General features: G+C 34.2%; 1 protein-coding gene across 1 annotated transcript; it reads left to right on the forward strand.

The window, feature by feature from the left end:
• The first annotated feature begins 9,536 nt into the window (after positions 1-9,536).
• Positions 9,537-10,493, forward strand: LOC146993896 (zinc finger BED domain-containing protein 5-like). Its single transcript, XM_085826271.1, has one exon. The coding sequence runs from the start codon at positions 9,537-9,539 to the stop codon at positions 10,491-10,493; it is 957 nt and encodes a 318-aa protein (XP_085682397.1).
• The last annotated feature ends 1,417 nt before the right edge of the window (positions 10,494-11,910 follow it).

Here is an 11,910-nt window from a genome sequence, read left to right on the forward strand (position 1 = left end):
CTAGATTATTATAATGCTTGAATTCTTTATAGAGTAATCATTTTTAATTAATTTTATACATTTTTAATAGATTCTATTTTTAAATTTCTGAACTAAACAAGGAAAAACTTGAGACAGACAAAAACGTTTTGTACATCGTTTTGGCTTGGTTTCGTTTATTACGACAAAGCAGACTAGGGCTATCTCTCTGTCGGCAAGGATGCCTTCGGGGAGAACATTCTAAGGGAAATTGGCTCGTATATACGTTGCACATGGGGAAAACCACGAAAACGCCCATGCAGCCGTTCCTGGATTGTTCTACATCGAGATAAGTTAAAGTTCTAGAATATATCAATACGATCAGTCAACGATCAATGAAGGTTTGATCAAGAGAAATGGAAAAAAGTGACATAAAACTATAAAACTGCTTTCTAATTTAGATGTGCATTTTAAATGTTGCGCTTCTCGTTTCCCAGTACTTTTATTTTCGGGTTCTAAGCATTATTTGACTAGTAAGTCAAAAAGAAATTTTGTAATATAATCATTCCTATGCAACATTTAGAGCAAAAACAATTTTAAATAGTACATGCAACTTATATCACCTGAGACACACGTCACTTCAATTTTACCAAAAAACAAAAAAAGGCTAGATATAAGAGAAATATTTAAGAAAAGTGTAGAACATATACTGAAATAAGTACATATTTCGTAATGAAATCACAGTGACTTTGAGCCTTATCTTCCGAAGGGGAGTTAACAGAAGAAAATATTCTATGGGAAATGCATTTAGCTCACAAACAGATAACAACCGCCACGAGCGGTCGAGTGGTACAAGCGCTGAACACTGGTATTTCGGTCCGGGGTTCGAGTCCCGACGAACGGGCTGGCTGCATGGGCGTTTTCGTGGTTTTCCCCATATGTAACGTGGATACGAGCCAGTTTCCCTTAGAAAGACCTCCACGGGGCATCCCTCTCTTTCCGTGTAATGCCTAAGGGCGAAGCACGTAATAAGTTTAAAAAAAAAAAAAACAGATAAACAGATAAAATAATAAGTTGTTAAATTCAAAAGGAAAAATCAATTGTATAAATCTTAACGCGCGAAAGAAAAGTTGTTTTGTAAACAACCTGAATAAATGCCTGCTGTCTGTCTTTGGAAGTTTCCAAGAAAAATGAAGTTTGGTCAGATATAAAACCGATTTGCGTTTTGCTCATTAATTCATTCAACGCTAAACAAAAAGACCCATTGTTTTTTTATCCTCTTATTGTTACGAATTTTGTGTTTAGATAGCTAATTTAATAAAATTATAATTAAAATTGTTGTATTTCCCAGTGCAATGCAACAGGAGACAAATTTTAAGAGAAATCTGTGTTGGATAAGTGTGAATACAGGAGCACGTGCATTTAACATTGAGTAAAAGTTCATCTCGTTAATTTATATTTAAATTGAATAAATGTAGATGACCATTTATCGTAATTCCATATAAGCACTTATCGTAATTCCATATTGTAACTGTAATTACAAATACCCATCACGTAAGGCTCATGATATGGACATAATCAAAATAGGTCTTTCAGTTGGAGCATCCAACCAGGTTCTATACTTGAAACCGCTGCTTCAGTATGTATTCACTGCAGAGAAATTAATTTTTTATTGTTTATAAACAATTCCTAGCTTCTCAACTCTACAGTATCAAAACAGGTAGTAATTTAGAAATAGCCGCGCGATATTTTATGTCAGACTGATCAATGGCGAAATCAGCCCCCGTTCCCTTTTGCAATCGTTAGGACAAAAAGTGGATTAGTATTATCAGATCGTTGAAGATTCATCTCCTTCTTTATACCGTAGACGGAAATTGAGTAACTATAGAAGATATTGCCCTTTCTATAACTAGCTAGGATACAGTGGAGTGCCACTACACTCCGCTGACATTTATCGGTATTCTAGCTAGTTATAAAACTAGTAGAAGCTAGTTCTTAATCGAACAAAATTTATATTAAGAACCTATCTTCAATTTTCAGATAAACTAAATTTGCACTCTCTTTATTTTGAAAGCGGCTAAGATGTCGAATTATTGCTCACCTACTTTGTTTTCTAAGACGCGCCTCCTTGCCAAGAGTGATCCAGTCCAGTTCATATCGATATTGCCGGACTATCGCTGAAGACTCGCAATGTCCCGTACGCATGTTCCTAAAACGTACTCGCTGTACCTCCTGCTGTGATAGAAGCTTCGCTGCTATTGGTTAGAAGAATATAAGAGCTTTCGGCGTCATTTGTTTTGTCACGTGGCAAAGCTTCTCTTTCGAAGTAGCATGTGTATTGGATTGTAATAAGATACTTTTTATGGCGTACAGAGGTTATGTTTTAATCCTTTAAAAAAATCTGTTAAGAAGTCAGGGGTGATTTTATGTACAACTGAATTAATTCATATGTTAATATATATTTTTACTTTATGCAATACACACTTGGGAAATACCGGATCATTACAAAGGAAGGAAAATGGGAGAGGGTTATATCCATATTCTATTTTGCTAATGGAATGTTGGGAAAACAATATTTAACATAGTTTATTAATGTTTTATCGTGATACTACATTTTTAAGAACAAGATTACAAAGCTTACAATGATACACCTAAATTTATCTTAGTTTTCACCCTGAAATGGAATCCCAGGGAAAATATTGTTAATGATGGACTAGATCAAAGTAGTGGTATAGAGAAAGCATACGTGGGATCTTTCCCTTTACTGAATAACATTTGCCAGCCAATTTACAGCAAAATATGTATGCTTACATTACCTACTGTCCATTAAATTAAATATAACCTTTAAATGGCTCTTAATATTGTAGCAAAAATCTCTCTTTTCGACCGAGCTCCTCATAGCTTAGCGGAGAAGGCGCAGGACTCGAATCCCGAAAGTACCGGGTTCGAAACCCATCAACGGCAAGATGCCTGATAATTGGTTTTTATGTAAATATCCTTGTTGTTAATGTTATCTCATTTATGTAAATTTCCTTCTTATTCTTCCAGAACATTCCAAGTCCGGAATGTTTCAGCATGTTCACCATCTGTATATAAGTAGCTCTTCATTCAGTTCTAGTGAAAAAAAAGTCTTGAGTTTAGACCTTGTACTTGCCTGTTCGTTTGTAGGATCCCCTCATTTACGCGGCAATATTATTCTAGTTTTAAAATGAACTGTTGTCAGTTAATTTCATCAGTAACCTTTAGTGTGCATAAGGTAGTAAGGAATATACTTTTTAGACACATAAACATTTCTTGGGTTATCCTAAATTTTCATTTATATTTTAAAATACACAGTGTCATTTCCATTATCTATTTCATTACATTTTTTTCCCTAAAGATGGGGATCATCTGGATCTGTGACAAATTGCATTTTGAATGTATTTTAAATTTACCATTAATATTTTAAACTACTTTTTGCACCAATATTTATGTTTTCTTTCCCATTAAGGGAAACATAACAATAAGATGTTTGTGTTTAAATGTAAGTTATTAAATTAAAATTTCTATATTTAAATTAAAATTCCTGTGTTTAATTCCATCTTATTAATTAACAAGAGCGATAAAATATATGGAATTAACATTCTTACCACAGATCCACTGAAAAGTCATGAACTCATTGGCAACTTTGAAGAGCATTTGTAAACTTGTTGGGGAGTTAGGAGAGGGATGTTTGTTTGCATATCTTTAAATTTATTTCAACGATGCATCCACCACCACCTATTGTTTACATTCTTGTTTTTCAATACAAGGCACGCCCAATTCTATGCCGTTTTTTCACCGTTGTTCTCCCTATAAATCTTTCTACTAAAAAAAAATCAGAAAATTGCAAAATTTAGGTACCAGAATCCTAAAATGAGAAAGGAAAGAGAGGCATGTGATGCATGCAGAAAGCTACGTCGCCAAAGATTTTACCACAGACAACAGAAGCTGCAACATGTGGTCCACCCCTGACTGACTTATGTGGTCCACCCCTAAGCTGAAGTACTGAAATTCCCATAGGAGGGATCATAATCTGCAACCACACTGGTGAAAATATCTGGAGAAGTGCTGTCTGGGAGAATGCTAGGTGCTACTTTGGTAGACGGTTGCACGGATTTGGGCAATTTTTTGGCGATTTTCCTTTGGCGAGTAATACAAGTTATGGTAAACCCATTGCTGGATAAGTTATTTATGGTAACCGATACTTTATTGTCATTTTATTTTTAAAATAATGCGTTTTATTGTGCATAAATTCCGTGTTTAAAATATTATTTATGGCTTTTAAATATTAAAAATCAATTTAATTTTGCATTTTTATTTGAAATAAAAATTTTATTGTTTATCATATTTTATGAAATTTTATCTTGTGGATGATATAATCAATGACGTCACCTTACTTTAAAAGTAATTCGTTTTAATATGTATACATTTAATCTAATGTTTCAAACATTATTTATGGCTCTTAAATATTAAAATACAATTTAATTTTGCATTTTTTTAAAAAATGATTTTATTATGTATGAATTTTTAAATAATTTTAATTCTAGCCGTGATGTAATAAGCTCTCTGATTGGTTATAGAATATTTGTGCATTAACGAGCTGTAATCAGCTCCCTGATTGGTTACAATTTGTGCATTTCCGCGCCGTTTTAAAATTTAATTTATATCTTCGAATTCCTTCAAAGATGTCTTCAAAGATGTTATCTAAATTATGATTCTGATTTTTTATTGTGGTACTTATCAGTAAAGAACAGGTTAAACACTCAAAAAAATGTAAGTACATATTTTTCTTTTATTTTATAATTGTATACTTCAATTTTTATTAAAAAAATTAATACACTACTTTCAGAAATTGCTGAGATAATTATTGTCCATATGTTTTAATGTTAATTATATTCTATATAACGTATTTTAAAGCATTTGAATTTAATAATATTCTAATTCTTTTAAATGTTGGTATGATGGTTTTTAATTCGATATTCAATTTCAGTAATATTTTAATCTAATTAAACGTTGGCCCAATGTTTTTATAGCGGTGTTTTTATTCTCTTCTTTGCTATATGAAAGTAATAATAACCTTACTTTAGTATTTTATACTCATAGTAAATGTATTCATTTACACTTGCCTGCCATCTTAAAAAACGACATTTTCAACAAAAAATTAATCCATTACTTTTAACGATATTTATTTATTTATTTTTTAAGTTTCGAATCCTTTACTATGCGTAAAAACAGTGTTTTTCGAGATGGCTGACGTTTGTAAAAATCGCGCCAATAATTCGGCCAACGTAAATCGCCAAAAATCCGTGCAACCGTCTACCAAAGTAGCACCGAATGCTATTATTGGCTCTGACTCCAAATTAATCTTTATTTTTACAACTCCGTTTCATCAAATAACGTCAATCCACTTTTTAAAACAAAATTAATTTTTATTTCGTTTTCAGCAAATGTAAACAACTCTTTAGAACAATATCATTAGTAATCTTTTGTTGCCATTCCAAGAACAACAAACATTGAATAATCTTTTTGTTGCCATACTCAAAACAACAAAAATTGAATAATAATTTTGTTGCCATTCTGAAAACAACAAAAAACAAATAAAACGATATTAATCAGTATTTAAAGTTTCTGTATAAGTTCAAGCCACAACAGTACTCCCTTCCCAGTAACTAAGTTACGGTAGAGGATAATATTACCTTTAAAACACACTATTTACAAAAAAAAAAAAAAAAAAAAAAAAAAAAAAAAAAAAATTAAATAAATAAATAAATAAATAAAAATAATAATATTGATACATATAAATGCTAATCCCGAAATCGCACAGGGGGTTTTATTGTCCGCCCTACACGCGACTGTTTTGCAGGAAACTTGTTAATTTTAGGAGGTAAGTCTGTTGGAGATTTGACAGGTTGTCTCATTGACGTTGTTGGTTGCTTCGTAGTAATGTCTGGTGTTTGCAAGAAATATGCAGGCTTTAATTTATCAACAGACACTGTAACCTCTTTGTGATTAATTTTTACTGTAAAATATTTTCTTTTTTGTCAATCACTTCAAAAGGACCATCATAAGTCGGTTCTAATTGCTTTTTAACTCTGTCTTTGCGAATAAACACATGCGATGTTGTTTTCAAGTCTTTAGGGATGAATATTTTTTGGACATATTTATTGGATACTTTTCTTGGTCCAATTTTTCCATAGTTTCTTTTAGCTGCTTGACAAAAATATCAGGTGGTGTAGGAGTTGTGCTATCGTGGAAAAATTCTCCAGGTAATCGTATATTTTGTCCATAAATCATTTGAGCAATGGTATATGCAGAGTCTTTCTGCATAGCTGTGCATAAGCCAAGAAGAACAGTTGGAAGTGTTTCAGTCCAGGCCATTGTGCGTATTATTGTGCACTTATGGCCATATTGTGTGCCATAAGTGCGGTTTTCAGAGATCTATGGAGGCGCTCTACCTTCCCATTTGCTTGGGGATGGTAAGCCGTTGTATGTTGTAATTTTATTTCACACATTTTTTGATAGGTTGTTGAACAACTCTGAACTAAACTGCGGTCCACGACCTTTGACTAGGCGACAGGGCGTACCAAATCTTGAAATCCAATTAGAATAAAATGCTTTAGCAACTGTGTCTGCTGAAATGTTGTTAAGTGGAATCACTTCCATCCAGTTAGAGTACCGGTCAATACAAGTGAGACAGTAAATATTCCCATTTGATGGCGGTAGGGGTCCAATAAGATCAATATGCACGTCACAAAATCTTTCTGAAGGCAGTTGAAAATCACCGAAACTTGATTTTGTGTGTCGATTAATTTTACTTCTTTGGCAAGCCATGCAAGATCGAGTCCAAAGCTGCACATCTTTACGGATACTCGGCCAAATAAATTTAGATGATAAGAGATTTACACATGACTTAATACCAGGATGGCCTACGTTATGCATTTGATAAAATATTTTCATGCGATAACTGTTTCGAATATATGGTCTGATATTATTCGTTGAAGTTTCACACCACAAAGATTTCCCAGAAGGTAGTGGATACTGCTTGAAGTTCAGGGAAATTGCTGATGTCTTCAAATTTTGCTATTCTTTATCCATAATTTGTTCATCAGCAATTTTGTCATAGTCGATCAAAGAAATTTCTTCAATTCTCGGTAAAGTATCTGCAACGATGTTGTCTCGGCCTTCTACGTGCTGTATATCAGTTGAAAATTGAGAGGTGTATTGTAAATGTCTAAGTTGACGAGACTTTTGTTTAAATGCAAAGATTATGGGTTTATGGTCTGTGAATATTGTAAATGTTCTTCCTTCTAGTAAAAATTTAAAGTGTTTGATAGAGAGGTAAATTCCAAGTAACTCTCTATCGTAAGTACTGTAATGCTTTTGTGCTTCGTTTAGTTTTTTGGAATAAAATGCAACAGGTTTCCATCCGTTATCTTCAAATTGAAGTACCGCTCTAATCGCCGAGTCTGAAGCGTCTGTATATAATGACAGAGGTAGTTCATTATTAGGGAATGATAAGAGTGTTGTATTGATTAAATCATCTTTGCATCGCTGAAATTGTTCTTTAGCTTCATCGGTCCACTAACCCAAGAATTCTATTTCTTGTGTGCCAAAGATGGATTTGGAAACATTAATGCGGAGTCCATAGGCATTTAATCTCTCAAACACAAGCTTCAAATGGATTTTGTGTTGTTCTTCATTAGCAGATGCTATCAGAATGTCATCTAAGTATGGAAAAGCGAAATTTAGACCAGAAAGAACTGTATTTATAAATCTCTGGAACGTGGCTGGTGCATTTTTCAAACCAAAACTCATAACATTAAATTCATATAATCCAAAAGGAGTAATAAAAGCAGTTTTACATCTGTCTTCTTCGGCAAAGGGCACTTTAGTAGGCTTTAAATAAATCTATTTTAGTTTAAATATTCGTCCTTTTAATTTATGATGGAAGTCCTCTATCCTAGGAATAGGATATCTATCGGGAACAGTTCTATCGTTTAGCTGTCTATAATCTCCACATGGGCGAAGAGTACCATCTTTTTTTAGCACCACTGCTGAGGACTTGCCCATTGAGAACTCGAGGGTCTTATTATGTTATTGTCCAACATGAATTGGAACTCTTACTTAACTACTGCAAGCTTTCGAGGATCCAACTGTCTTGCTTTAGAATGCACAGGTTGACTATGTGTTATGATATGATGTTGAACATTATGTTTTAAACCTGTTAAGAATAAATTTGGTTTGCATAAGTCTGAGTATTGTTTTAGAAGAGTATTAAATTTTGCTGAATGGGTTACTGCAGTGTTTCTCAACCTTTTAGTATTCACGGCCTAATTTTCAATCATAATTTTCATTGCGCCACCCCCCCACCGCATACAATAAAATGTATACAATAATAATGTATTTTGAGTATTTTGGCGCTAAACCTACACTACAAACTTAATTTTAAACTTTACAAATTACCAAGAATACGGAAATTTATTGACATTTTGCAACACCGATCCTCAGCATTGAAAAAACAAGAATCCTATGCCTTTTTATTGCTCTTGCGTCCCGCCATGTCGGGCATTCTTACGGTTTCGCGAGAAGTTTCGATTTGTCTGGTCAGCTTAAAAGTTAAGCTAGGAGCGTGCGCAGATGTGAATAAATGTTTTCTCATAGGGAGAAGGAGAATGTTCTATGACGCCAATTTCAATTCCAGGCAATCTCATTCGAGTCGATCCGTCTATCGCTATAGAATCTATTCTGAATGTGTATGTTATATATATTTTCGTGTAATTGCAATTCACCGTATTAAATATTCACGGCAGCAGACTTATACAGAATTATGGATAAATTTTTAAGCGGGCATAAGCGAGCATTAGACAATAGACAAGCATCAACAAGTACACAGACGAGCGTGGTTCCGAAAATAAAATCAAGAAAATATTCTCAAGAATACTTAAATTTTGGGTTCACTACTACTGAAGTAAATGAAGAAGAAAGGACCCTGTGTATCATTTGCTCAAAAATGTTGGCGGCAGACAGCATGAAACCTAATAAACTAAACGACATATAGAAACGCTTCATAGTGAGTACGTAAACAAACCCAGAGAATTCTTCGAATTAAAATTAAAATCATATGAAAAGCAAAAATCATTGGTTAAAAAAAACTTTCTCTGTGAATTAAAAAGCTTTAATTGTCTCTTATAAAGCTTCATATAAAATAGCCAGATGTAAAAAGCCTCACACCATTGGTGAAGAGCTTATTTTGCCAGCCGCAATTGAGATCGTAGAAATTATGTTTGGAGATAATTTTTCAAAACATTTGCAGTCTATCCCTCTTTCAAATGATACTGTTGCCCATCGAATTGCTGATATAGCTGAAGATGTAGTCAGCTTTTGTCGAAGTTACGTGACAAACTGTTTTCAATACAACTCGATGAGGCAAAGATGCTCATTTTATTGCCTATGTTAGATTTTGTGATGATTTGTCAGTAGCAGAAGAATTACTTTTCTGCAAACCAATAGAACTCAAAGCAACAGCACTCGCATTATTTGCTATCTTAAATGATTTTATGAACGAGGCAAACATAGAATGGAAAAATTGCGTTGGAATATGCACCGATGGTGCTCGTTATATGTCCGGAAGATCCCAAAGTATTCAAGCACTTGTGAAACAAAAATCGCCACAGTGCGTCTGGACACATTGCATGATCCACAGAGAAGCTTTGGCTTCCAAAGAAATGAGTCCTGGTTTGAATATTGTGTTAACTACGGTTGTAACCGTAGTAAATTATATAAAAATGAGACCCCTGAAATCAAGAATCTTTTCCGGACTTTGTAAAGACATGGGTGCAGTACATTCAGCGTTACTATTTTATTGCGAGGCAAGATGGTTATCAAGAGGAAAATTTTTGCAACGTGTTTCTGAATTAAGAGAAGAAATCGCCATTTTACTAGAAGAGGAAAACAAACCGGAAGCTGAGAATTTTCGCGATAGTTTATTTGTGATGAAATTGAGCTACATGGTAGACATATTCGAGAAATTAAATAACTTGAATCTTCAACTGCAAGGAGCAAATACACATACATTGGATACGAGTGATAAAGTTAATGCTTTTTGTAGGAAACTGGAATTGTGGAACAGAAATTTAAAGCAAGAAAACTTAACAATGTTTGCAAATTTGAATAATTGTATTAAAACTTACAAGGCTGAAGAACAACATGTAAAAGTTGTTTTTGTAACCATTGAAAATCATTTAGCAATGCTATCAAAGAATTTTAAAAAGTACTTTCTTGCTGACGACAAACCGATATCAAGTTACAAGTGGGTGAGGGATCCATTTCAAAATACTCCCGAAGGACTCTCAATTGAAGAGGAAGAAACCTTCATAGACTTCACGGAAAGCGGCGAAACCAAAAGACAATTTAGTAATAATTCACTCTTTGAATTTTGGACAGTAGTGGATGATGAGTTTTCTGCACTAAAAACAAGAGCATTTCGCACCATTTTCAACAGCTTACCTATGTGAAACTGGATTTTCTGCGGTGGCTTCTTTGAAGACAAAATATAGATCTCAGTTAAATATAGAAAAAGAACTGAGAGTGTCTATTTCTAATATTAAACCCTCCTTCGAAAAACTTTGCTCTGCAAGACAGGCCCAAGGAAGTCACTAATAATTATTAAATTTGTTTTTAATTTAGTAAGTTGTTTTAATTTAATAAGTTAATTATTAAATATGTCGAAATGTATTTTGTTTTGTATGTGTGTGTGTGTGTTCTTTCCTTTCAGTCACTTAATCATATTTTTTAAATAACATTTTCTCTTGGATATGCTCGCTCCCCCCATTAGTGTGCTCGCGCCCTCCTAGGGGGCGTTCCCCAGACGTTGAGAATGACTGCTATACAAGAATAAATATTTCAATGTTTGTAAAGTACGTCTTTTTAAAAATAGGCAATATAACAATTTCTGTGATGCTTGGTAATTTTTTAGAACAAGAGTATTATCTTGTGTTACATTACAACTTTTCCTGAGTACATACACAGGGTGGTTCAAAACTATATGTCAAAAATGTACAGGCAGACAGAGGGGACCTGAATAAGCAGATTTTATACAGAATGCGTGTGTGGTAATGTCGCATTAAAGCACTAACACGTAAAGCAGTATGAATCACAGGAAACTGAAAAGACAAGTAAAGTCGAAAGAAAAAAATTATTAACAGTTTACAATAGGCATTTGAAAGAGTGGCTACCAACAGAGATGCAAAATTCATTGGCGACACATGGATCAGCGTATTTTAGAAAAGATTTCAGGTATGTCGAGCACATGTCCAGCAACAACAGACAAGTGGGAAACAAGATCTACAGATGTGACTGGACTCCTGTACACGAAGCCTTTAATATGACCCAGAAAAGAAGAAATTCAAGCAGGTTAAATCAGGAGAACGCATTCCTCCCCATCCTATCCAATGCTGTCCATAGACAGCGTCCAGGTGATTCCTGACATTCCCACTGAAGTGAGCTGGGGCTCCATCATGCTGGAACCACATTTGTCGGTGAACAGCTGGTTTAGGTAAAACATCCCCTTAAAATTGCTCCTTGTACATTCTTTGAGCAGTTAATTCATTTCATTGTGCAGCCTTATACATGAAATGCATGTCGGCAAGCTCTGCATTGGTGTAATGATGCATGCTGTTCGAGATCCATACGGAAAATAAAGAATCCAGTTAGGATAGCGCTTTTATACGCCGTAATCATCAGCAATCTCTCCCGGCTCAATGCGGCATTACTGCACACATTTTCCTATACGAAATCTGCTTATTTAGGTCCCCTCTACTTGCCTTTACATTTTTGACATATAGTTTTGAACCACCCTGTACAGCATAAGCCAATTGAGCTGAACCAATTGATCCTCAAAGCAAAATATGGTGAGAAGTGTGACATACATTT

Source organism: Stegodyphus dumicola, chromosome 11, assembly GCF_044657685.1.
Source record: "Stegodyphus dumicola isolate Sdum_Otavi_A_Nest chromosome 11, ASM4465768v1".
Taxonomy (NCBI): Eukaryota; Metazoa; Arthropoda; class Arachnida; order Araneae; family Eresidae; genus Stegodyphus; species Stegodyphus dumicola.

Coding starts and splice junctions, on each gene's coding strand:
- LOC146993896 (XM_085826271.1), top strand. CDS start 9,537: ATGAACGAGGCAAACATAGAATGGAAAAATTGCGTTGGAATATGCACC.